The 26,386-nt window shown below is 56.7% G+C and overlaps 3 protein-coding genes across 4 annotated transcripts; 2 read left to right on the forward strand and 1 right to left on the reverse strand.

The window, feature by feature from the left end:
* Positions 1-245: 245 nt before the first annotated feature.
* Positions 246-5,068, reverse strand: KRT18 (keratin 18). The gene is made up of 7 exons (XM_015886955.2): positions 4,522-5,068; positions 3,355-3,437; positions 2,839-2,995; positions 2,416-2,580; positions 1,839-1,964; positions 1,091-1,314; positions 246-416 (listed from the first exon to the last, which is right to left on the reverse strand). The coding sequence occupies exons 1-7, from the start codon at positions 4,951-4,953 to the stop codon at positions 302-304; spliced, it is 1,302 nt and encodes a 433-aa protein (XP_015742441.1). The 5' UTR covers positions 4,954-5,068; the 3' UTR covers positions 246-301.
* On the forward strand, positions 5,007-14,005 carry KRT8 (keratin 8). 2 transcript variants are annotated; one of them, XM_015886952.2, is made up of 11 exons: positions 5,007-5,088; positions 6,970-7,060; positions 8,167-8,476; positions 9,792-10,000; positions 10,335-10,395; positions 10,684-10,779; positions 10,872-11,036; positions 12,187-12,312; positions 12,637-12,857; positions 13,452-13,507; positions 13,601-14,005. In XM_015886952.2, exons 1-11 carry the CDS (start codon positions 5,010-5,012, stop codon positions 13,765-13,767), a joined length of 1,581 nt encoding a protein of 526 aa, XP_015742438.2. In that variant the 5' UTR covers positions 5,007-5,009; the 3' UTR covers positions 13,768-14,005. The 2 variants fall into 2 exon arrangements, with proteins under 2 accessions (XP_015742438.2, XP_015742440.1); XM_015886954.2 differs by lacking the exons at positions 5,007-5,088; positions 6,970-7,060 and having other exon boundaries at positions 7,556-8,476.
* Positions 14,006-20,329: 6,324 nt separating this feature from the next.
* On the forward strand, positions 20,330-25,219 carry LOC107325815 (keratin, type II cytoskeletal 4-like). The gene is made up of 9 exons (XM_015887006.2): positions 20,330-20,911; positions 21,474-21,688; positions 22,746-22,806; positions 23,202-23,297; positions 23,372-23,536; positions 23,650-23,775; positions 23,923-24,143; positions 24,383-24,417; positions 24,497-25,219. Exons 1-9 carry the CDS (start codon positions 20,408-20,410, stop codon positions 24,712-24,714), a joined length of 1,641 nt encoding a protein of 546 aa, XP_015742492.1. The 5' UTR covers positions 20,330-20,407; the 3' UTR covers positions 24,715-25,219.
* Positions 25,220-26,386: the final 1,167 nt, after the last annotated feature.

The raw sequence follows: 26,386 nt of genomic DNA on the forward strand, positions 1-26,386 counted from the left end.
TCTTTCCTCTCAATCTCCCTCCCTCCATCCCTCCATCCCTCCCTCCATCCATCCCTCCCTCCATCCATCCATCCATCCATCCATCCATCCATCCATCCATCCATCCATCCATCCATCCCTCCCTCCATCCCTCCCTCCATCCATCCCCCTCTCCATCCATCCCCACTTCTGTTCCACCATCTCTCTCTCCCTCCCTCTCCCACCCCTGTGCCTCAGTTTCCCATTCACACACACTGAGCCCCATCTCTTTCACTTTGCTCCTTTATTTGTAAGGCAGGAGGGGGCACCACGCCGTCCCCATTCAGTAGCTGCGCACTTTGACTTCTTTGCTCTCGGACACCACTTTGCCATCCACCGTCCTCTGGGTGCTGCGCTGCGTGGTCACTGTCCCCTCCGACCCCAGAGCATCCTGCAGGCTGTGGAGCAGCGGGTGTCCCCATGGTCACACACCCCTTTATGTCACCCACCTTTATGTTACTCACCCTATGTCCACCCTGTTACCCACCCGTGTCACCCACCCCTGTGTCACTCAGCCCCACGCTACCCTACCCCGCTGTAACCCCAAGGAACTTGGAGGGGACATCAGGGTTGGGATGCTTGGCCACTTGGGTGCCACCACTATCCCTGTCCCCACTGGGTGTCACTGCTGTCCCTATAGGATCCCTATGGGGTGCCACTGCTGTCCCTTTGCTGTCCCTGTAAGCCATGGTCCTGCATATCCCAACACTGGGGCTCATCTCATTGAATGCCAGCACTGCCCCTTTGCTGTCCCCAAACATCCCAAAGGATGGGACCTGCACATCCCAACACTTGGTCTCACCCCACCGAATGCCACCACTGTCCCCTCTCTGTCCCTAAAGGACTACAAAGGGGTTCACCCCACTGTGTGCCATCACTGTCCCTTGTCTGTTCCTATAGGGTGACAGAGATTAGAATATGGACTTCCCAGCCCTGGGGCTCAACTCTGATGGATGCCACCATTGTCCCCTCACTGTCCCCTGTCCATCCCTATAGGGCCACAGAGATCCCACCCAGATGCCCCACAGTCCCACAGTGGTCCCCCTTCGGTGTCACCCCCCCAATGTCCCACCTGAACCCCTCTCCTCCCTCCAGCAGTGCACGGTACGTGGCAATCTCAGCCTCCAATTTGCTCTTGGCGTCCTGCAGCGCGAGGTGCTCCCGGTTCTGACGTTGCAGTTCTGCCCTTGCCTGTGCCAGCTCCTCCTCCCCGCGCAGGATCAGGCCCTGCAGCTGTTCCAGCTGTGCCCCATATCTCGCCTCCGTCTCTGCCAGGCTGCCCTCCAGCCCCGCGTTCTGCAGCGTGACCCCAAGAGCTCAGTGGAGATAAGGGGGTCCGAAACTCTCCCTTCATCCCCTCACTCAGTGGGGTCACCCTCTATGGGGTTGGGGGTTTGTGAGGACGGGAACCCCCATGGGCTCACACTTTATGGGGCCAGGTGTTGCACTCTATGGGGTTGGGGGGCTGATGGGACCTCCATGGAGTTGTACTTTACGAGGTGAAGGAGCTGGTGGGACCCCCATGGGGCAGCACTCTATGGAGTCAGGGGCTCATGGGGTCAGGGATTCCTATGGAGACCCACTCTATGGGGTCGGGGAGGGGCTGTTGAGATCCCAATGGGGTCATACTTATAGGGTTGGGGGCTGTGGGGTCACTTTCTGTGGGGTCAGAGAGCTGTGGGGTCACTGTATAGAGTCAAGATGCTGTGTAGTCACTCTCTATGGGGTCAAGATGCAGTGGGGTCACTCTCTTTAGGATGAGAGGGCTGTGGGGTCACTCTATGGGGCCAGGGGGCTGTGGGGTTCCTCTCTGGGGTCACCTGGCTGCGCAGAGCATCCAGGTCAATCTCCAGACTCTGCACTGAGCGGCGCAGCTCCACCAATCGGCTCCGGGCCGTGTCCACCTCCTTCGTGCTCTGTGTCACCTCCAGCGTGGTCTCCGTGATCTGGGGGAGGAGTGGGGGGCACAAATAGGGCCAGGGGAATCAGCAGTGGAGCCCATAAGGAGGGTCCTCACCTATGGACAGGGTGTCCCCAAGGGATGTGCCCTGTGTGCAACTGACACACTCAGAGGGCCACTGGGACACCCTACAGACCACCCCAAGGATTATAGGAACACCCCCAAAGACCCCTTTGAAAGACCCCAAAGACCACCGGAACACCCCAAGGGCCATTAGAACACCCAGAGGACTATAGAAACACCCCAAAGACCGCCTTGAAAGACCCCAAAGACCCTTGGAACACCCTAAAGACTATAGGAATGCCCCCAAAGACTCCTTTTAAGACCCCAAAGACCACCAGAACACCCCAAGAACTATAGGTACACCCTGAGGACTATTGGAACACCCCAAAGACCCCTTGAAAGACCCCAAAGACCCCTTAGGACTGTAGGACCACCTGCTGCCCCCACTGCTTCTCCAGCTCCTCCAGGTTCTTCTTGGCCAACGCGTCGTATTGCGCCCTCAGTTCTGCCAGTGCCTGGCCCAGGTCCTGCGCCTGCGGTGCGTCCACCTCCACCGTCAGCCCCGCAGATGCTGCCTGGCTCTGCAGCGCGTTCACCTCCTGCCAGGGGACAACAGGTCCTGGTTTGTCTCTGATGTGTCCCCAATGATTCCGTGATGTATTCCAGGTGTCCCCATTGTGTCCTTGATGTGCCCATGATGTGTTCTCAATGTATACCAGATGTGTCCCCACTGTGTCCCTAATGCATCCCCACCACGTCCTCAGTGTGTCTCCAATGTGTTCTCAGTGTGTCCCCGATGTGTCCTTGATGTGTCTTTGATATGTTCTTGATGTGTCCCTGCTGCCATCCCTCCCCACCTCCTCGTGGTTCTTCTTCATGAAGATGAGCTCCTCGCGCAGTGCCTCGATCTCCCCCTCCAGCTGCAGCCGTGCCATGTTGGTGTCATCCAGCACCTTGCGCAGCCCCGCAATGTCGCTCTCCACCGACGTACGGATGGCCAGCTCTGCCTCGTACCTGTGTGGCACCATTATCCCATCCCATCCCATCCCATCCCATCCACCCCTCCAATCCCCATCCCGCATGCCATCCCATCCATTCCATTCCCATCCCTCCCATCATCCATCCCACCCATCCATCCATCCCTCCACGCCCTCCCATCCCATCCCCATCCCATCTCCATCCCATCCCATCCCATCCCATCCCATCCCATCCCATCCCATCCCATCCCACCTTTTCCCACCATTCCCATCCCAGTTCCCATTTATATCCTCATCCCATTCCCGTCCCTGTTCCCACCCCATCCCAATCCCAGTCCTATCCCCATTCATGCCCCCACCCCGACCTCCCCCCCCTGCTGTCCCTGTCTCACTCACTTCACCCTGAAGTCATCGGCCGCCAGCCGCGCGTTGTCGATCTGCAGCACAGTGCGGGCGTTCTCCACCGCGCTGTCGTAGATCTGTGGGGCCAGTTTGGGGTCACAGGGTGTGAGAACCCACCAGCAGATTCCCCTCCTTCCCCTCTGTGTGCCCCTGTCCATGTCCTTGTCCCCATCCCTGTCCCCATTCCCGTCCCCATGTGACTTCAGGAAGGGGTGACCCCACTATACTATAGGGTGACTCTGGCTGTGGGGCTTGTCTGCTTAACAAAGGAGCATTAAGTAACCCCCCTCCCTCGGCCCCCATGGGCTTGGCCACGGCCCCACGTGGTGTCCCCACTGGGTGCCCCACACCGTCCCCACCCCACAGGACCGTTTCTCCCTGGCTCAGCTCCGGGTGCGAAGTCCACCCCTTCCCAACACCATGTGGGTTAATGATTAACCCCAGAACAACTGCTGGCAGAGCCCTGGGGATGAGGTGCCAGAATGTGGGGCACACTGATGGGGCCCAGGGGATGTGATGTCAGTGCCCCAACCTACCCCCTTCCCACCCCAACCCCATCCCCACCCCGAATGAACTCAACCCAACACCATCCCCATCCCCAACCCCACCCCATCCTAACCCCAGCCCCATTCCCATTCTCATCCCCAACCCCACCCCATCCCAACCCCAACCCCATCTTCATCCCACCCTCACCCCATCCTAACCCCAACTCCACAGACACCCCATTCTCAACCTCAACCCACTCTATCCTAACTCCTACTAACATCCATACCATCCTAACATCTGCTCACCCCATTTCCATCCTAACCCAACCCCATTCCCATTCCCATCCCATCTTCATCCTAACCCAACCCCAATCCCATCCCCATTCCTACCTCAACTCCACGCTATCCAAACCCCAACCACAACCCATTCCCATTCCACCCTGTCCCCATCCTAACACAATCCCATTCCTATTCCCATTCCCATTCCCATCCCCATCCCAAACCCAGCTCCATTCCCATTCCTACTCCCATTTCTACCCCAACCCCTCCCTATCCTAATCCAACCCCATTCCCATTCCAACCCTATTCCCATTCCAACCCTAATCCAACCCCATTCCCATTCCTCTTCCCATCCTAATCCAATCCCAACCCCACTCCCACCCCATCCCCCCCTCACCTTATCACGCAGTTGCTGGATGGTGTCCCAGTAGTTCCCCCAGTCTCGGGTGCTGGGCCCCCTCTTGGCCAGGCTCTCCCTAATCTGTGCCTCCAGGCGCCGGTTGTTGTTCTCCAAGCTACGCACCTTATCCAGGTACGTGGCCAAACGCTCGTTCAGGTCCTGCATCGTCTCCTTCTCATTCTGCACCATCCCAGACCCCGACAGCAGCAAGCCTCCCCCATAGCCTGCCCCATAGCCAGCCCCATAGCTTGCCCCATAGCCACCCCCATAGCCGCCCCCATAGGTGCTGGCGGTGCGGGTGATGGAGATGCGTGACCCTGACCCCCCGGCTCCAGCGTAGACGCTGGCAGCGCTGCTATGGGGCACGGGGCGACGGATGCTCCCGGTGCGGGATGAGGTGGAGAAAGTGGTGCTGCGGGAGAAGCTCATGGCGAAGGATGGATGGATGGATGGACGGACAGATGGACGAGCGGACGGTTGGATGGATGGCGGTGGGGTTTTATAGGGAGGGCCAGACAGGAGGCGGCCCCAAAGAGCCGTTGGCCCTAAGCCGATACCCAGAAGGTGCGGCCGGATCCCGTGCCTTTGAGAATGGCAAGGGGAGGGGGGAATGTAGGGGGGGACCAGGGAGTGTGCGGCCAGGGCTCGGCCCCATGGCCCCACTGCCCTACAGGGATGCAGCTCATTAATGTACAATGTGGGGCACCAGGACTCAGCCTCATATATTTAGGGGGACCCCACTGGTGTCCTTGGTGACACTTTGGGGGTACTTTTATGGACACCTTAGGAACACCTTGGGGACACATTGGGGTCTCTTTGGAGACACTTAGGACTCCACAGGGACACTTTGGGGACACATTAGGGGGCACTTTGGGGTCTCCTTGGGGCCACTTTGGGGCCACTTTGTGGGCACTCTGGGGTTTCCTTGGGCACCCCATCCTCTACCCCCATGATCCCGCTGGACACCCTCCCCCTTCTCCCCCCCGCTCCCTTATCTCCTGGCTCAGAGATGCATCAGCGCCGCATTCCGCCCTTATCACCCCATCGCTGAGCACACAAGGACGAAGGGGGGAAGGGGAGAGCTGCAAAAATGGGCCCCAAGATGACACCTCACAACCCCACAGTGCCACCTCAGGTCCCTATGGTGGCACCCTCAGCCCCCTAAGTGCCACCTGAAGCCCCCGAGATGTCACTTTGAGCCCTCAAAAGCCACCTGAAACCCTTAGGGTGTCACATCATGACCCCAAAGTGGCACCTGAAGCCCCCATAATGTCACCTGAAGCCCCCATAATGTCACCTGAAGCTCCATAGTGTAACCTTTGGTCCTCATAGTGCCACCTCAAGTCCCCAAGGTGTCACCCTGAGCCCCCTAAGTGCCACCTGGAGACCCCAAAATGCCACCTTGAGCCCCCAGAATGTCACCTTAAAACCCCATAGTGTCACTCTGAGCCCCCAAAGTGCCACCTGAAGCCCCCAGTGGACCCACCCCAAGATTCCCCCCCTGGCACACCACAACCTCCATCTGTGTTTGGGTGCTGTAGCACCCATGGGTGGAAGAGGGGGGGGTGGCAGGTGGTGATGGTGACGTGGGGGCCACCAGCCCATCAGCGCTGTCCCCGTCACCAAAGCCCAGCCCAGCCCAGTGCAAACAAAGGCAGGCACAGAGCTTTGGCCCCCACCCAAAAACGTTGCCCCAACCCCCACCCTGGGAGGACAACAAAGGGTCACCAGGATCAATGGGGGGGCGGGGGGGGGGAGAGGGGAATATTGAGGTGGGGACCTCAGGGTGACACACAAGGGCTGGGTGGGGGAAGAGCTGGTTGTTGTTATTTTGGTGTTATGGGCACTGGTGTGGGGACCCCCCCATGCTATGGGGCTGGGACTGCCCTTTGGGGCCGCATCCATCTCCCCATGTCTCAGTTTCCCCATTGTAAGAGGGGGTCATAGGGTTGCACCCTCCCATCCCTCGTGCCTCAGTTTCCCCATTTGAAGGGTTGGGGGGGGGGGTCATAGGGTTGCAATTCCCCCCTTGTGACTCAGTTACCCCACTTGAAGGGGGGCTCTCTATGGAAAGTCCCCATCCCCTCTTGGGGTTGCAGGGATGGGGGGGAGGTCTCACACAGCCCACAGACCCCTGCCCCCATCCACCCCCCTCGAACCCCCCCCCCTCCCGTCCCGCCGGCGCTGAGCACTGGGAATTCCTTTGAGATAAGGGTGTCTCTGGGAGAGGCTGTGGGGTGGGATGGGACATTCCATAGGGCCGGGGAGGGATTGGGGGAGGGGGGGCATCTCCTGGGGGTTGGGATGGGGGGGGGATACTGGTCCTGGCCAGGTCAGTGGGGGATGGGACAGGGATGGATTGGTGGCCATGGGGGGACAGTTGTTGGTGGCCATAGTGGGACAGATGGCCATTGTGGGATGGGATTGAGTTGTTGGCCATTGTAGGACATGGATGGGATGGTGGGACCACCACTGCCACAGGGATGAAGGGATGTGCTGGGGACACAGCAGTGCAGACAAGGGCTGAGGACACGAGGTGGGTTCAGGATTTGGGGACGCGCTTCAGGGACTGTTTGGGAATGGGATTTGGGGACAGACTTTGGGAACTCCATTTGGGGTTGGGATTTGGGAACGCTCTTGCAGGTGGATGTCATGATGGGTGGCAGTGCAGGGGGACGTGGGGGCTGCATTTGGGGCCAAGCATTGAATTCACATCAGGTGAAGACTATTTAGCCCCGATGTGCTCCAGCAATCCCAATGGATCCCAGCAGATCCCACTGAGCCACAATGGATCACAACTGTTCTGAAGGGGTTAACGGAGCAGCACGGCGCTCCTCCCCTGGGTGGCAGGATGCAGCCCCACTCACCCGCCCCACAGCTGGCCCATCCTGTCCTACAACCCCTACCACAATCCTACAACCCGTCCTGCAACCCGCACCGCAATCCTGCAACCTGTCCTACAACCCACCCCACTGCCATCCTCCTGCCCGCCCCACAACCCGTCCTGCGGCCCTTCCTGCAGCCCCACGGCGCAGCCCGCCCCATAGCCCGGCCCACAACCCGCCCCATAGCTCCCTCCCTCCTGCGCAGAGCAGCACTCCGACACTATTCCCAAAACTCTCCTGTAACCTTTCCCAAAACCCTTCTCCAAATCATCTTCCAGCCTTCCCAAAACTTCATCCCAACCTTCTTCCAACCCTATAACCTTCTTCCAGCACTACAACCTCCTCCCGATCTCCTTCCAATCCTATAAACCTCCCAACCTTCTTCCAACCTTCTACAACCATTTTCCATCCTTCCTCCAACCCTCCAACCTTCTTCCAACCCTACAACCTTCTCTCAACCCTAAAAACATCTTCCACGCTTCTCCCAACCCTACAGCAACCTCCTTCCAACCTTCTACCAGCCATCTTCCAACCTTACAACAACCTCCCAACCTTCTTTCAATCCTACAACCTTCCTCCAACCCTATAACTTTCTTCCAACTGTCTCCAACCCTACAACCATCTTCTACCCTTCTTCCAGCCCTACAACCGTCTTCTAACCTTCCTCCAACCCTACACCCATCACCCAACCCTACAACCTTCTTCTAACCCTACAACCTCATCCCCCCGACCCCACCATGTCTGTCACCATCACCAGGAAATCTGTGCGGAGCAGCTCGGCCGTCCCGATCCGATCTTTCAGCTCCCGTTCCTTCACTGCTGGCCCCGCCGTCAGGATGAGCTCAGCCTCAGCCTTTGGCACCCTCAGTGGGAGCCGTTTTGGGGTCGGGGGGCTGCAGCGGGGCCCCGTGGCTGTGCCTGGGGGTGGCATCACAGCCGTCACCGTCAACCAGAGCCTCCTGACCCCCCTCAACTTGGAGATCGACCCCAACATCCAGCAGGTGCGCAAGGAGGAGAAGGAACAGATCAAGACCCTCAACAACCGCTTTGCTTCCTTCATCGACAAGGTGAGGCCACCCCATAGTTGACCCCATTGCATTGGAGTGGCAGCCGGGTTGGGGGGCGGGAGGGGTGGGTCACAGCTGCTTCCTGAGCTCAGTTGACCCTGAAGTCCCCTGGTGGTGGGGTGGGAGGCGACTGCCGGACTGCGGGGGCATTCGGAACCTGTAGGGACATTGAGAAACCCCCCTGGGGACATCCTGATCCTCCTTAGGGACACTGAAAGCCCTTTGGGACATTGAGAGCCCCTTAGGGAGCTCCAGAGCCCCTTAGGGATCTCCTTGAGCCCCTTGGGGATGTTGAGACACTTTGGGGAACATCCCTAGCCCCCTTAGGGCCACTGAGGGAACATTAAGGCCCTCCTTAGGGATATCCTTGCCCCCTTAAGGACACAGGGGACATTGTGACCCTCTTGGTGACTTCTGAGCCCCTTGGGGGTCTCCTGAGTCATCTGAAGACACTGAAACCCCTCTGGGGACATTGAAGCCCTTAGGGGACATCCTGATCCCCTTGGGGACATCGAGACCACCTTAGGGACTTACTGAACCCCTTGGAGACCCCATTGGATCCTCTGGGACCCCCTGAGTCCCTTGAGGACCTTCAAGCTCCTTCAGATGCATCCCGAGGCCCTTTGGGACATGGGGACCCCCCCTGGGGACCTCTTTTTCCCCTTGGGACATTCTAAACCCCTTGGGGACATCCTGAAGATGTTTGGAACTCAATGGGGACACAGATTCCCTTGGGGACATTGTGTGCCCCACTGGAACCTGCTGACCCCTTTACACACATTTTAGACCCATTTCGGACTCCCCTGGGGAAACTGTGACCCCATCAGAGACCTGCTGTCCCCCTTGGGGACACTCCTATCCCAGTACCAGACAGGGTGGCAAAGCAGGGGGGTGGGGAGTGATGTGGGGTGGAACCTGAGGGGGTGGTGGCATTTTCCTTCTGTCTCATTGTCCCCTTGTTGTCCCCCTCTGCTGCCATCAGTCCCTGCACCCTCATGTTCCCACATGTCCTGCATCCCATATCCCAGTGTCCCCAACCCCACATCCCCATGTACACACCTGCCCACCTCCCCCATGTGTCTCCATGTCCCTATATACTCACATCCCCAGGGCTCAGCATCCTCATCCCCAAATACCCACATCCCCACAATGTCCCTATATCCAATGCCCCTGTGACCCCACATCACCATGACCCCATGTCCCCATATAACCACAACCCCATGCCCCCATATCCAATGCCTTCACAGCCCCCCATCCTCCCACCCCAACACCCCACGTATCACGGTGACCCCTTTGTGTCTCCCCTCTCCCCCAGGTCCGGTTCCTGGAGCAGCAGAACAAGATGTTGGAGACCAAATGGAGTCTCCTGCAGTCTCAGCAGCCACAACGCAGCGACCTGCGGGGGCTCTTTGAGGGCTACATAGAGACCCTGAGGAGGCAGCTGGAGGGGCTGGGCCAGGAGAGGCTGAGGCTGGAGGCTGAGCTGGGCAGCATGCAGGGCCTGGTGGAGGACTTCAAGAACAAGTGAGGAGGGGGCAACTGAGAGGCTCTCAGTGGGTAGTGGGATGGGGTCAGGTTGTCCCCTCTGAGCAGCACTGCAGTGGCTTTGGTTTATGGGGTGATTGACCCCATTGACCCAGTGCTCTGAGAGGGGGCTCCCCCTGTTTCCACATCCCCTTGCCCCCATGTCCCCATGTCCTATTCTTCCCCCATCCCCATGACCCTATGTCTCCTTGTTTCTATGACCCATTCCCATGTCCCCATTTCTCCATGTCCTCCATCCCTTCCACATCCCATGACCCCATGTCCTTGCCTCTCTGTGTCCCCATGTCCCCACACCAAACCCTCTACCCTGCAGGTACGAGGAGGAGATCAATCACCGCACTGAGAAGGAAAATGAGTTTGTGCTGCTGAAAAAGGTGAGGGGGCAGTGGGGCTGGGGGCAGTGGGTCTGAGGGGCAATGAAACTGGGGGTGATGGGGCTGAGGAATAATGGGGCTGGGGGTGTTGGGAATGGGGTACTGGTGATGGGATGCAGTGGGGCCGGAGGTCTTGGAGACAGGGGCAATGAAGCTGGAGGGCAATGGGGTCAGGGCCAATGGAGCTGAGGGGAATGGGGTTAGGGACTGATGGGATTGAGGGCAGTGGGGCTGGGGGCAATGGGGCTGGGGGGTAGTGGGAGCTGACCCATTGCTACTGCACTGCAGGATGTGGATGAAGCATACATGAGCAAAGTGGAGCTGGAGTCACGGCTGGAGAGTCTGACAGATGAGATCAACTTCCTGCGGCAGCTCTATGATGAGGTGGGGGCTTCACAGCAGCTTCCCCATGGGACCAACCACACCATGGAGGGGGCGGCCCCCCCAGCTCAGCCCCATCCCCGTCCCCATTGCAGGAGCTGCGGGAGATGCAGTCGCAGATCTCCGACACCTCCGTGGTGCTTTCCATGGACAACAATCGCAGCCTGGACCTGGACAGCATCATTGCTGAGGTGAAGGCACAGTATGAGGACATCGCCAACCGCAGCAGGCTGGAGGCTGAGACCTGGTACCAGAGCAAGGTGAGGGGCTGGGGGTGGGGGGATGCTCCAGGCCAACCCCAGCTCTGTTCTTTGGGATTCTACATCTACTGGGATTCTCTGTTCCATCCCTTGAGATGTTGTGTCCAAAGATGTTCTCTTCCTGAGAGGATATTCTGTCCTCTGTGCCCCAGGAGGAGTGATCCCTTGGAATGCTCCTCCATCACTTTGGGGTTCTCCATCCCTCGGGATCCTTCACCCCTTTGGGGTTCTCCATCCCTTGGAGTTTTCCAACCCTTTGGAATTCTCCATCCCTTGGGATCCTCCATGACTTGGAATGCTCCATCCCCAAGGATACTCCATCCCTTGAGAAGATCCATGACCCGGAACATTGCATCCCCTGGGTCTCTCCATCCCCTGGGTTGCACCATCCTTGCCCCCAACTGTTCCATCCCTTGTTCTCCTTTGGATCCTTCACCTCTTGGGATGCTCCATGACTTAGACCGCTCACCTCCACCCCAGGACCCTCACCCATCCCCCATACTCTCCACCCCCCAGGACCCCTCCCTGCCCTGGGGATGCCCCGTGCCCCAGACTCCCCATCCCACTCCCCGTCCCGCTCCCCTCCGCCGTCTCGCCAGCCCCACGCTCCCTCCCTTGCCCCACATCCCAGCCCCGGGGCCGGGCGCTGCTCGCGGTGTCTGCGGCGTGGGCGAGTCGCAGCCCGGCCCGCTGTGACGCAGCCCTGGCCCCAAGCACTCCTTTGGGCATGGGCTCAGCTCGGCTGCTTTGCCCCAGATTTTGGGAGCAAGAGGAGCTGATGGGGCTGCCCCCATCCCTGCTGCACTGTGGGTTTATGGGGCCAAGACTTTGGGACTCTGTGATGTTGGGATTGTGCAGTTTCAGGACTCTGTGATTCCAGCATTCTGTCATTTTTGTGTCTCAGCCATTTCCAGCATTACATGGGCTCATGATTTTGAGGGTCTGTGGTTTCATGAGGCTGTGATCCCATGATCCCCTCATTGCACATTATCACCACTCTGTGATCTCACAACCACACGATATCTGGATCCCCATATCTGGTGGTCCCATGGTTTCATGATTTGGGGGATCCTGACATTTCAGAGTCCCACCAGTTGGTCATTGTATGACCCCAACCCTGATTTCCTGACCCTGCTTTGTGCTCCTGCAGTACGAGGAGCTGAAGACGACGGCCGGCAAACACGGCGACGACCTGCGCACCACCCGCAGCGAGATCAGCGAGCTCAACCGGATGATCCAGAGGATCCAGGCTGAGATCGAGGTGCTCAAGAACCAGGTCTGGATCCTGCCTGACTGTGCCTGACCTTCTTTCTCTTCCTTCTTCCTCCTCCTCCTCCTCTCCTTCTTCCTCTTCTTCCTCCTCCTCCTCTTCTTCATCCTCCTCTCCCTTTTCCTTCACTTCTTCCTCCTCTTCCTCCTCCTGCTCTTCTTCCTCCTTTCCTCCTCCTCTTCTCCTTCCTCCTCTCCTTCCTCCTCCTCCTGTTCTTCTTCCTCCTCCTCCTCCTCCTCCTCCTCTTCCTTCTCTTCTTCCTCCTCCTCCAGGGGCTCCCCAGACCCTCATGCAAGGTAACCCCTCCTGCCCCATTGTCCTGCCATGCAGCGAGCCACCCTGGAGACGGCCATCGCAGAGGCAGAGGAACGTGGGGAGATGGCCCTGAAGGACGCCAGAGCCAAACTGTCTGAACTGGAGGCTGCTCTGCAGAAGGCAAAGCAGGACCTGGCCCGGCAGCTGCGTGAGTACCAGGAGCTGATGAACGTCAAGCTGGCCCTGGACATTGAGATTGCGACCTACAGGAAGCTGCTGGAGGGCGAGGAGAGCAGGTGGGTGCTGCAGAAGGGGGGGACTCCATGAGGTGTCCCATGTCCTGTGGGATGCTGTGGGGATGGTGGTGCTCCTGTGTCATGGAGGCCACACCACATCCCTGCTCCCTGGGCAGTGCTCAGCTGTTGACCCCAAATTCAGCCCCTGTGTCCCCCCTGTGCTGCTCCGAGCCCTGGACCCAAACTGAGGCCCCAAAGTGTGTCCCCAAATCCCAAGCCCATCTCACATCCTCAGCCCATGTCCACACCACTGTGTCCCCAATGCATTCATCTACCCATCATCCATCCAATCCATCCCTCCCTCCATCCCTCCCTTCCTCCATTCCTCCCTCCCTCATCCCCACTCTCCACCCCTCTGTCCATTCTTCTCTCCCTTTCCCTCTCTCCCTCTTTCCATCCTTCCCTCCCCTCCTTTCACCTCCCTTTCACCTTTCACCCTCCCTCTACCCTTTCTTTCCTCCCTCCCTCCCTCTCTCCATCCCCCCCTCCATTCTTTCTTCCCTCTCTCTACCCTTCTACCCCTCCCTCCCTCCCTCCTTCCATCCTTCCATCCCACCCCCACCTCCCTAAATCCCACCCCATACTCCCCCCCAGGTTGGAGTCAGGAATGCAGAACCTCAGCATCCACACTCGGACCACAGGATACTCAGGTAAACAGGGGGGGAACACATGGGTTGGACTCATTTACCCCAACCCCCCCACCAAGCTCTAATCACCACCCCTTGAACCTTTTCCCTATGCAGGAGGATTTGGGGGGGGCTTTGGGAGCTCCTTCTCCACAGGTTACACCGTGACCCCCCCAGCGCTGGAGAGTGCAGCTGTCCCCAAATCTCGTGCCATCGTCATCAAGAAGATCGAGACCCGCGATGGCAAACTGGTGTCGGAATGTGCTGATGTCCTCACCAACTGAGCCCCCCTACCCCCCTCCAGGAGACCCCATAAGGAATGCAACCCCCTGGGAGCCTCTAATCCTGAGCCAGTGCCCTGCTGTCCGTCCGTCTGTCCCCTGTCTCCCTGTGTCTATCCAAGCTACAGGATAGGGTGGGGGCTATTGGGATGCCCCCCCACCCTGTGAGTCCCCCCTTTACACCTCTGGTGTATGGGTGGGGGGTGTTGAGGTCCTGCAATAAACTCAATAAAACCCTCAACTGTGACTGTGCCCACCTGGGGATGGGAGGGGGTTGGGGGGAAAATAGGGGCAGCAATGGGGGGTCTGGAGGGGGGAGTCACCCCCAGGATGAGGCTGGTGGCGTCCATGAGGGGGCAGGCAATGTTTTGGGGTGTCAGGACCCATCTTCAGGTGCCAGGATCTGTTTTAAGCTGCCAGGACCTGCCTGGGGGCACTTCTCAGAGTGCTATTGTCCACCCTGGGGGTCATCAGGACCCATTTTGGGCTGTCAAGACCCACTCTGGGGGAAGGGGGGTGTCAGGGTTAGGGGAGCCATTGTCCATCTGGGGGTACCAGGACCCATTTTGGGGTGCCATTGCTCACCTTGCGTCATCAGGCTGGGTTTTGGGGTACCAGGACCCATTTTGGGGTGCTGAGAGTCCCAAATTCCATCCCAAGATGTCGGGTTTTGGGGTACCAGGAGCTATCCGGGGTGGGGTGGGGAGCAACATCTGGGATTTGCAAACTTTGGGGCAAATTCCTTGATTTTTGGGGCATGGGGGGATTTCAGGTTAAGGACTTTGGACTCTCTACCGGCTCGTATGGGATAGTGCTGGGGCTCGTGCCCCACCTGCTTTCGGGGGTGGGCTTATTTCTGGGGGAGGCGGGGGCTATTTGGGGTGCCCCCACAGTTGAGTTGGGATAAGGGCTCCATTCCTGGTCCGCTGTTGACACCTACTGTCCAAACTGCACATAACCACAATTACTGCTGGGGGTGGGGGGGTGCAGTGCCGGGATATGGGGGGGTTCGGAGCCTCAGTGACCCCCCCAGAGCCACCTCCAGCACCCCATAGCGCTGGGAGGGTCTCTGTGGACTCCGTGGGGGGGGTCCGTGCCTTTAGGAGTGACCCTGACCCCATGGGAAGCTTTTGGGGGGGGGGTCGATGCTTAGAATTCCCCCCGCGATACAGCGGGACAATGAGTTTGGACGAGCTGAGTGCACTGAGAGCCCTTGCGAAGCCCCCTTCCTCCCCCACCCCCCTCAAGACTCCCCTATCCATAACTCCTCCCCTTTCTCCCTCCCTCCCCGCAGCAAACCTCAGTCCCGCCCCCAATATAGGGTGAAATTTGGGGCTGAAGACGCTGGGGGGCGGCAGAGGAGCGTGAAGTGGATCTGTGAACCCCCCCCCCCCCCCCCCCCCAACAACACCAGCTCCTGACCCCTCCTTCTCCCCAGCATCCCAAAGACCTCCCCCCCCCACTTTAGATCTGGTTCTATTGAGGTCTTCCCCCAAGGAAGCAAATGGGGACGCCAAAGACTGGGGACAATGAGGTTTGGGAGCGTTAAAGGTTGGGTACACAAAATCTTGGGGACATGGAGGTTTAGGGACAGCGAAACTTGGAGACAGTGAGGTTTGGGGACACCAAGAGTTGGGGACACCAATGATTGGGTACCCCAAAACCTGGGGATACTGAGGTATGGGGACACCATTGGGGTTGGGGGCACCAAAGCCTGGAGCCACTGAGGTTTAGGGACATGGAGATTTAGGGACGTCACGCATAGGGACAGCAAGATTTGGGGACACCGTGGTTTGGGGGCACAGTCTGACCCTGCAGGTGGGCTGTGACCATGTCCCCCCTACCCCCATGTTCATGTCTTAGGGCTGGTGTGGTGCCAGGGCCTCACCCCACAGGTGACTCATGGGCAGACGTGCCCGGCTCCATGAGCACCCATGGGTGTATGGGTCCTGAAGGGGGCAGAGCCTTTTTGGGTTGTCCCAGCACTGGCAAAGGGAGTTTCCAGCCCTGAACCCAAATTTATACATGTTCTTTCACCTCAAAATTGTGCCCCCTTTGGGGTCCCAGAATGGCATTTTGGGGACCCTTTCTACAACACTGCACCCTAATTGAATGGGGGAACCCCAATGCTGCTCCCTCCTCCTCCTCCTCTGACCCAGTTTCACCCCAGTGGGGGATATCAGGGCACTACTGGGGAGTTAGGGGCAATACTGGGGAATTAAGGGCAATATTGGGGAATCGGGGGCATTATTGGGGGAAATAAGGGCACTATTGGGGGAAATAAGGGCGATTTTTGGGTTTTAGAGGCAATATTGGGGTATTAGAGGCAATATTGGGGAAATACAGGAACTGCTGAGGGAATAAAGGCTTTACTTGGGAAATAGGAATAAGATTGAGGAAATAAGGGCAATATGGGGGGTATTAGAGGCAATATTGGGGAATGAAGGGAACTATTGGGGAATGAAGGGCACTATTGGGGAATGAAGGCTGCTGCCAGTGGTGGGGGGCTTGGCTGGGGTGTGCCGGGGGGGGCACTGGGCCAGCAGCAAGCTGGGACCTGCTGATGAGGTTTTGCCTGTAATTAGTGGCAGGGCAGGAGCCGCCCAAAGCTCACTCTCTGTATTTTCACACGCACACCCCTAACGCCCTTCCCAGCCCTTGGGGAAGATTTCCTGGGGGGATTTGGCTCCTTTTGGAGTTCCCCCATCCCAATAGTCCTCCCCCATGTCCCACAGTGTCCTCACAATTTCAGTTGCCCCAAAATCCTGGAGGCAAAGCCATGCAGCAGTGCAGCCTCATATCCTCTCATTGATGCAGTGCAGCTGTGCAGCCCCTCTCTGCTCCGTATCAGCCCCACTTTGGGGTCTCTACTCACAGAACTGCAGGTCCTGATCCAGGAGATCTGTCCCCCATTATTGGGGATGCTCAGAGTTGGGGCACTGGGACCCTCTATGGGGCAGTGGGTGGACTCTGAGCTTTGGTTGCCCACCATTCTCCCTTGGCTCATTCTACACTGCAGCTTGGCTGCTTTCTGCTACCACCGATGGCCACAAAGCACCCCACGCTGTCACCAAAAGAAAACGGTTGCCCGGATGGATGCCACCGATGGAGGGCCACGGTTCCCAGAAGAAGGTGTTGCCTGTGAGCTATGTTAGCAGCCGGGTATTGCAGGCAGAGCCCGGGGCTCTGCCATGTGCAATGCAGTGGGGACGGCCCAAGGAGTGCCGCTGTCTTCTGCAATAGGAGCCTTTGATCTCGCTCGGGATCCACCTTGTTATTTCTACTCGATGATTCCCAGCTCGGGCCCCAGCCCTGCAATTTAACCTGCTTACTAATTGCGAGTCCGCGCTGCTCGACAGAGCGGTGCTTTGCTCTCCAGAATGCATCTTTAGGGTGAAACCAGGCAGATTTGGGCTCGTAGCTCTTGCTTTCCACTGTGGGGTGAGGGGTGCTGTGATGTGAGGTTCCATGTAGGGCAGAGGGATGCAGACCCTCTCCCTGCCCTCATCCCATCACCAGGTATCAAAGCACAGAGCAGCCCCAGGCGTTCTCCTGCCCACTCCGGCTCTATCCTCCCTTTCTTCCTCTTGCTTTGCATCCCAGACCTGGCTCACCCTGGGGGCATGCAGGGACAGCAAGCAGCCAGACTGGAGAGCCCAGTTGCTGCTCCATCCCCTCCCTGCCAGTAGCTTTCTTGGGGCTGTGGGGAGCATCCATGGGTCTGAAGGGCTTCATGTCCCAGCTGCTGCTGGGGGGCTTCCATCACTGCAATCCCTATAGGGTGAGATGCTGAACCCTGCCAGCTCCTGTTGGGATCAGTCATGGAAAGCTGGGAAATAGAATCCAGATCCTTGATCCAGAGCCTTGATAAAGCCAGGTCCCTAAGTGCTGGTATTCCTGCCTAGGAATGATCCATCCCATCATGGTCACCTCCTGCTCCTCCACAGAACCCCAAAGATGCATCATCTCCATGTCCCCATGAAGAAGAGCCATGGTGGCACACTGAGTCCGTGGGTCCCAGCCTCACAATGTCACCTCAGGGCACTGGGCATGGCCTCTACCAGTAATGGGGCTCGATGGGAATGAGGAGCTCATTAAAAACAGGGTGGTTGCACACTAATTGGAGCAGTGCTGGGCATTGCTGGGGTGGTGGAACCTCTAGCTCATGATTTCCACCTCTGGGCTCTAGAAGGGCCAGAAAGCAGTCAGCTCTTTGTATCTTCCCATGGGAAGAGCCTCCTGACCTGAGCCTGTTTCCTAAGCTGGGATGAGCAAAACCTTCATGGGCAAGAACCCAGGGGTTGTCCTCTGTCCCATGGTGGAGGAGTAAGTCCTGCTGGAGGTGCTTGCATGAGGTCATGGTGTTGTGTGGTGGGATGGCATCTGCTGGCTGCTGTTGGGAACATCCAGGCTTGTGATGGGAACACATGGCTCTGAACCTGGTGGTGATTAGATTTAGCCTGGTTTTGGGTATAGGAAAGGAGCCTGGGGTGCTGTTCTGAAGGAGGATCCATGTCGGTTGGCTGTGGAAAGTCTTGTCTCCATTGTATTGTCACAGCCATGGCACTGCTCAGAGTGCCCTGCATCCCCACATGATCCCACAGCCCCTCAAGACCCCACAGCCCCTCATGGCCCTACAGTCCTCCCCAAGCCCACAAAGAAGAAAACAGAATGGAACACAGCAAGGCCACCTCCAGGGCAACCCAAAGCTCCTCTCAGCAGTGCAATCACAGCCCCTTCCCCTCATCTGGCATCTCCCACCCTGAAGGAGTGCTGGCACCTTATGGGCGTAGCAATGCACCCGCTGGGCCCTGTGCTTCTTGGGCAAGCATCCAGATGGGGCTCAGAGCCAGCACTGCATGCCAGGCACCGCTGGCAGAGCCACCCTGGGAGCTGTGCCGGGCTCCAACAGGTTCATTCGGTTTCTCCGCCGGTTGCATAAAGGTGGAGGAGATGCAGCTGCCACCGCCTTTGACAAAGACACCTCAGGGTGTCCCCAGGGAAATGGGGAGCCCAAAGCTCTGCTCAGAGGGTGGTGGCTGTGGGGTGCAGAGCTCAGCAGCTTCTCCACATGGTACAGATCCCCTTTGGGTTGGAAATGGAGAGGTTCAGGAGGAGAAGTGCTCCTTCCATCTTAATTCCTCCTCAGAGATGGTTCATTTCCACTCCCGGACCCAGATTTGCATTTCAGGTGAAAAGCAGAGAGGGAACAGGCCCTGACCTGGAACTGGTTCCACAAACCTCTCCCACGAGTGTCTCCAATAAAAGATAATTACAGAGTGCACTGTGTGAAGCTGGCTTTTGTCGTCACGGCTGCAGCTGCACCTTGTGGTTTAGGGGGGGAAGTCTTGCTTTCTTTTCCTTTTAATGGCAGGATAAGCGGGGATCCTCGGTTTGATGGCACCTTCAGACACCTCCGCCAATTAAAATATAAATTAAAAGCAGTTAAGCAATTAAGCTGGATGTGTTAGAACAATGAGAGCGTGCTGACGGGTGGTGGCAGCGTGGACAGAATGTGGCTGATGATGGACCCACAGGGAAGGAACCCAGCAGCCTTTCTACAGTGTTCCTGCAGGAAACACCGCTCCAGCCTTGGTTCCCTTCCACCAGGGAAGGTGGAAGAAGGATCAGAGGGACTTCAAAGCCCCCATGCCCATTTTCTGCCCCTTCTATCCCATAACCATGGAATGGTGTGTGTTGGGAACGCTTTGGAGGTTATCTGTGAAGTCAATGGCTGCTGGATTCTGTCCTGCTCATCCCCAAAGGGTTGTTTGCTTTGTGGGGAACACTGAGACACCTCAAAACACCTCTGGTATTGGCACAATCCCCATTGGGGAACTGGAAACCCTTGACATGGCCAGAGCTTGTTAGCTGGTAATGGCACCTTGATCCTAATGAAGGAAGGTGAAGGTGTAGGGTGAGGGTTATATGGAAACACCAAGATGTTTTGAGCTCTGCAACCCTCTCTGGGCTCAGTAAGCCACAGTCAGAGAGGTCCAACCTTCTAGAAACCCTTCAAGACCTTCTAGAAACACCCTTATTGACACAAAGCTGGTTATAACCCTAAGACTAAGCCTCACTGGGCTCCCTCCCTCAGTTGTGAAACAGATTTGGCCAAACCGAGTCGAACCGGAGCGGAAAGTTGAACAGGAGTGCATCTGATTGGGAAACCAGGTTTTTGTCCACATTCAGCCAACCAAGCACCTGCCGTGTGGCTCCCAATGAGTAATGGAGCCAAGGCAGGGGTCTCCCTGGAGGGTGTAACACGTCAAGCAGCTTGTAGTGCTTTGTCACTGCCAGAAGAACTATAGAAGGGCCTGTGATGGGTTGACAGCAGCAGCTCAGGAAATCTGATTTGACGATGTGCTTCCAACACCAACAATAGATTTGTTTTACTTTCTGAGCTATCTAGGGAGTGTTTTGAGGCAGGTCATGGGGAAGGCAGAGAGGAGGGGGGGAGGGCATGGTTCCAAGCACACCTAAAACCATTCAAAGAGTAAAAAATCACATCTCCACTCCCCTGACAGCCGGCCAACTCCCTCTGAGCATAAAAAGGGTTGTTCAGGCACCGTGCTTACAGGACAGAGCTTCTTTCGCCTCTGGACACCACTCAGGTCTCCTCTCCTACCACAAACCTCTCACCATGTCTCGTCAGTCATCTGCTTTGAAGAAGGGATTCAGCTCCAGCTCTGCTTGCTTAGGAGGGAAGAACAAGGTCACCTTCAGCACGGTGGCCCGAGGATGCCGGGGACCTGCTGGCAACGCTGGGGGCTTCAGCAGCCGCAGCCTCTATAGCCTGGGAGGGTGCAAGAGCACTGCCCTGGGAGGATTTGGAGCTGGAGGCGTCTGCAGAGGGTTTGGGGCTGGTGGCCCAGGCTTTGGCTATGGTGTTGGCAACGGGATTGGGTTTGGCAGCGGGGCCGGATGCGGCTTCGGTGGTGGTTTTGGTGGCTTCGGTGGAGGGTTTGATGGTGGGGTTGGGGGCTTCAACCAGTGCCCACCGGGCGGCATCAGGGAGGTGACCATCAACCAGAGCCTGCTGACCCCACTCCACCTGGAGATTGATCCTGAGATCCAGAAGGTGCGGACACAGGAGAGGGAGGAGCTGAAGACCCTCAACAACAAATTCGCCTCCTTCATTGATAAGGTAAGAGCTGGGTCTGGGATGAGGCTGAACCTTGTTGGCTTGTGAGATGGGCATAGAGAGAGCAGTGAGCCCAGCTGTGCAGGCAGGAAGGAGGCAGCAGTGTCAGGAGAAGCAATGATCTAAAGGTGTTGGAGGATAGCAGGAATGGGATCCTTGATTTGGAGGCCATAACACTAGTGCTAACCTGGGGGGTCATGCAGCAGCATGCAGAACATCCTCAGAGAAGGTTGCTCCCCTCCACTTGTGCACCATTGGGTGGTTCATCCCTGTGTTTGTAGCCCAAACTCATCATGAAGGAGAAAGCACTGGAGTGACAGAGCTCAGCACATCTGTTCTATTTAGATCCCATGGGATGGGAGAGGAAAAGTCACCCCCTGTTGTGAGGATGGGTTTCCCATCTCACTAGTGGGACTTTGGGGGAGGATGGGGAGTTTTTGGAGAGGAGGTGAGAACAGACAGAAGGGCTGAACTCATTAAATGTAGGCAGTGCAGGCAAACAAACAACAGAGATGCTTTGAGGAACAGTCTGACTATTCCTCTGCCCACCCCTGTTGTTACACAGGTGAGATTCCTAGAACAGCAGAACAAAGTCCTGGAGACCAAATGGAAGCTCCTGCAGGAGCAAAGCCCCACCACGAGCACCAGGAGCCTGGACCCATATTTCGAAGCCTACATCAATGGGCTGAGGAAGCAGCTGGACGGCCTCTCCAGCGAGAAGATCCAGCTGGAGTCGGAGCTGAAGAGCTTCCAGGACATGGTGGAGGACTTCAAGACCAAGTGCGTGGCTTGTGGTGCTGGCACAGGGCTTGGCAGTGCTGGGCAGCTCTAGGGATGTCCCCAAATCTGGGATCAAATGGATTCATTCTGGCTTCACTCCTAACAATGTCTGAGCTTCAGCTGATTTCACCAGCTGTTTGGAGACCATTTTTTTCTTTGCCACTTCTATTTTGCTTTAAATTCCTTCAGGTAGCAAATGGTGTTAAAGAATAGGAGTAAAGACTTTGAAAAGTCAGAAAAGGGTGATGGGAATTGGCAGTGTTTCACTTGTTGCAGCCATCAGTGCTATGAGGAAGCTCTGAGCTCTGACAGCAGGTGATGGTTTCTCGAGGTGTGCCCCAGCACTCATTGTTATGTGAACTGCGGTTGTCACCAGTGCAGGATCTTCTGCTGTTTGCCTTTCCCCACTCGAGAATCCGTGCCATTATGATTTAATGGAGCAATTAAGAGCAGTTGCTAAATCCCACTATAATTTCCTCACGGGTTTCCTCATGGATTCCTTACAATAATTTCCTTCATAGTTTGAAGCTTACTTAGATGGTTCTTTGGAACGCTGATGGGAGGGGGATTAATTATTATCCTGGTGTGATGAGGTTCATTTGCTCCACCAGAAGAGCAAAGATGGAGAAATGCCTCAGCTGATAAGCTGCAGATAACCCAGATTTGGGAACAACCTGATCCCTCGCCTTGCTCAATTTTTGCTGAGGCCGCAGGATGAGAAGTGATGAGGTTCTGGAGGTGACCTCCATTGCTCCGTGTGGACTTCATTGCAGGGGGTTGGATGGGATGAGCATTAAGAAAACCAAACTCCAGCAGTTCCATGTTTGTAAGGTCCTGTGCCATGGCCATGATGGCCAACAGGTCTCCTTATGGAGGCAGCAGGATAGGGAGGTTTGTGATGGGTTGTTCCAGGATGGAGCCCCACTTTTGCTTGGCCACATTCTGCTCACAGCACCTCTGTTTTTGCTGCACCCATTGCTCCGAGGCCAGCAGCCACCAGCAGTGGAGCAGGAGCCAAAATAAACAGAGATTGAATCTCCCTCGTTATCCCCAACAGGTATGAAGAGGAAATCAACAAAAGGACGGCTGCGGAGAATGACTTTGTGCTCCTAAAGAAGGTAAAGCTCTGGGCAGCCCAATGTGTGTGAGGAGGACCGAGCACTCACAGGCACAAATTAAAGCCTGCTTTAATTAAGCTTGTTCCTTGTTAGAATAAGGAGAGCTGAAGGCAGGAGAACCTCCCATGTCAGGGGGGTGTTTGATGGGAGTTGCTGCTCCTCCTCCCTGGAGCAAAACGGACACCTTTAAGTGTGTTTTCTAAGCACATTGTCATTTTTAATTACTTTATACAAACTTCTGCCTGGTTCTCAGCAGAGCTTTGCATTGGTGGGGCTCAGATTTAACCCAGGGTACCCAGAGCTGTGTGCTGCGGGAATAGAGCAGCACAACACAGATTTATGGGGTTCGACTGTGTGCATCAGGGGAAGGCTTTCAGGCCTCATTTCTGCTGTAGGATGTGGATGGTGTCTACATGAACAAAGTGGAGCTTCAGGCCAAGTTGGACTCTCTGGCGGATGAGTTGAACTTCCTGAGGAACCTCTATGAAGCGGTGAGTGTGCAGCAGAATGGGATGGATGATGGGGAAGGTGTCCTAGGAGGGCTCAATGCTGGTGTAAATTACAGGAGCTGGCCCAGATGCAGAAGACTGTTTCTGACACCTCTGTGGTGCTTTCCATGGACAACAATCGCTGCCTGGACCTGGACAGCATCATTGCTGAGGTGAAGGCACAGTATGAGGAGATCGCCAACCGCAGCAGGATGGAGGCTGAGACCTGGTACCAGAGCAAGGTGAGGGCTGTCTGCATGATGATGGTGGAGCTGAGGGGTCTGTATGCTCCCCTTCCTGGTGTGGGGAGATCCAGGGAGACCTCATATGAACTCATCTGTTCCCTGCCCATCAGTACGAGGAGCTGCAGGCCACTGCAGGAAAACATGGAGACAGTCTGAGGGACACCAAGATTGAGATCTCCGAGCTCAACCGCGTGATCCAGAGGCTGCGGGCTGAGATTGAGAATGTGAAGAAGCAGGTAGGGGTGTTATGTTATGGGGAACGGGTGTGAGATCCTTGTATATCCCCTTGGAGCTGTTTGGGAACAGCTGAGCCAGGTGATGAGAGCACAGAGTGCTACGGTGCTCTCTGCTGAACACACTGCATCCCTGTCCTTGTCCTGCAGTGTGAGACCATACAGAGCTCCATCGCGGATGCTGAGCAGCGTGGTGAGCTGGCCCTGAAGGATGCCAGGGACAAGTTGACAGAGCTGGAGACAGCCCTGAAGAAAGCCAAGGCAGACCTGGCCCAGCAGCTGCGTGAGTACCAGGAGCTGATGAACGTCAAGCTGGCCCTGGACATTGAGATTGCGACCTACAGGAAGCTGCTGGAGGGCGAGGAGTGCAGGTGGGTGAGGATATATGGATATGGATATGGATATGGATATGGATATGGATATGGATATGGATATGGATATGGATATGGATATGGATATGGATATGGATGTATCACCTCCATGGGAAGGATGCAGAGCAGTGCATCTTCTGTTAAGATACCAATAGCACTGCCCTCCACCATGGTCCTATGGAGCTTGATGGACCCAAGCAGGTGGTGCAGTGCTGATGCTCCATCTCTTTTCCTTGCAGGATGTCTGGGGAATGCCAGAGCAACGTGAGCATCTGTAAGTACCAGCCAGCCCCTGATCCCTGTGCTCCCTGGCTCAGCCGGTGGTAACTCACACCTTCCCTTGTCCCTTACAGCTGTGGTGGGCGGCAGCAGCTCCATAGGAGGTGGATATGGCGGTGGTCTCTGCCTTGGAGGAGGATTCGGCTCTGGGAGGGGCAGCTGCAGCACGGGAGGTGCCGGCTTCTGCTACAGCCTGGGAGGGGGAGGATTCGGCTCCGGTGCGGGCAGCTCCGTCGTGGTGGGTTCCGGCGGCATTCTGAAGAACAGCTCGGTGTCCGCCCGGCGTCCATAGGGCAGAGAGCTCCCCCCATCCCCGGCACCCAAAGGAGAAAGGAAGCAGACATTACGACGACCACCTTCTCACCGTACCCGTCTGTCGGGCCATGCATCGCCCTCCATTTGGACACCAAAAGTGGGAAAAGAGCAGCAGGCTCCATCCACAGCAGTGACTGAGACGCTCTGCAGAGGGCTTGGGAACTTCTTGCTTCACCAACCTCCCCCCTGAGACACCATAAAGCTGCTACACGGAGCTGAGAGCTGGCATTGGAAGGACACCCCATCCCAAAGCCCCCAGCCACAAAGCACAACCCCCCCCCACAACAAGGGGGAGAGGGGGGGAGTGGGCTGGACAGCCCTCGAGGTCTCCCATGGGACCCTGATGTGCTGCATTGGTCCCTGTTCTGCTCACTTCTGTTTGGGCTTTGCATATTGTTCTGATTGTGAGAACCCTCGTGCTTGTTTGCTTAAGCCTTTCTCCTTTGGCGTGTGCCATACCCCAATAAACACTAGAGGCAGTACACCCGTGTGGTTTTCTTTCTGGGCAGGCATTTTCATGTTGCAACGAGCCTGCTCTTCTGTTGAAGCCTGAAAGCTGTCCTGACTTTCTCCTGCCCTTTCAGGGACTGCAGTTGGAGATGTCAGCAGCTGCTGCACTCCCATGGGGTCCCCGTGATGGCGTCTATCTGTAGAGTCATAGGATGTCCCCAGCTGGGTGAAGGAAAGGCTGTCCCACTCTTCCCTGTGCTGGGGGGGGGAGGGCTCATGGTGGTCCTATAGCTCCTCATGACCTACAGCCTGTCATGCCCTATAGACCCTCATGGCCCTATAGTTCCTCTTAGGAGCAGAGGGGCATCACTGAGATCTGCTCTCTGATGACAGCAACAAGACCTGAGGGGATGGCATAGAGCTTTGTCTTTGGAGGGTCAGGTGGGGGTGAGGGAAAGGCTTTGCCCCAGAGGCTGAAGGGCATGGCACAGGACATGGGCATCACTCCCAGTCTGGCTTTATGTGCTGTGTTGTGGGGCCAGGATTTGGACTCTGAGCCTTGTGGGTCCTTTCCAACATGGAACACTGTATGATTCTTTGATTCTACGATCAGAATCCAACACCAACTCCACCTCTGCCTGACCACTGGGTGAAGTATGCAGCCTCCACCTCCACCTTCCCACCTCCAAAAGTCCTCATGAGGGTGGAGGTGGGCACCTCCCTCTATTGGAGCACCCTGCAGGGAATGGGGGAAGGGTGGCTGTCCTCTGTCTGGATTATTATTGTGATTTGCTACTGTTCTGTGTTAGATGGGGCCACGCTTGGGCATGAGGTTCCAGCCTCTGAGGACAGGGAGCATCACACACTGCTGCAGCTCACCCCTCTCCCAGCAGTGAAATATTGCTTACAAGCTGCTAATGTAGAGCCAGAATCGCTCAGTGTGGTTTCACCTCTTGCTCAGGAGACCTTGAGTCACATCCCTGGTCAACCACAGCCTATGAGTCACCGTGCTTCGCTCCCAGCTCCTACAGCTGGAGACATTGCAACCAGCAAAGGCGTGTAGCTGCTTGGATGGGGACGTTGCCTGGGCAATGGTGAATGCTCTGGGAGGTTGCAAAGGGACTTGGGAAGGTGTGGAATGAAAAGACATCACTGCCCTCTGTGTAAGCTTGCCTCCATGATTGACTCTTGACAGGGCT

The sequence above is a fragment of the Coturnix japonica genome, linkage group LGE22C19W28_E50C23 (genome assembly GCF_001577835.2).
Source record: "Coturnix japonica isolate 7356 linkage group LGE22C19W28_E50C23, Coturnix japonica 2.1, whole genome shotgun sequence".
NCBI classification, from domain to species: domain Eukaryota; kingdom Metazoa; phylum Chordata; class Aves; order Galliformes; family Phasianidae; genus Coturnix; species Coturnix japonica.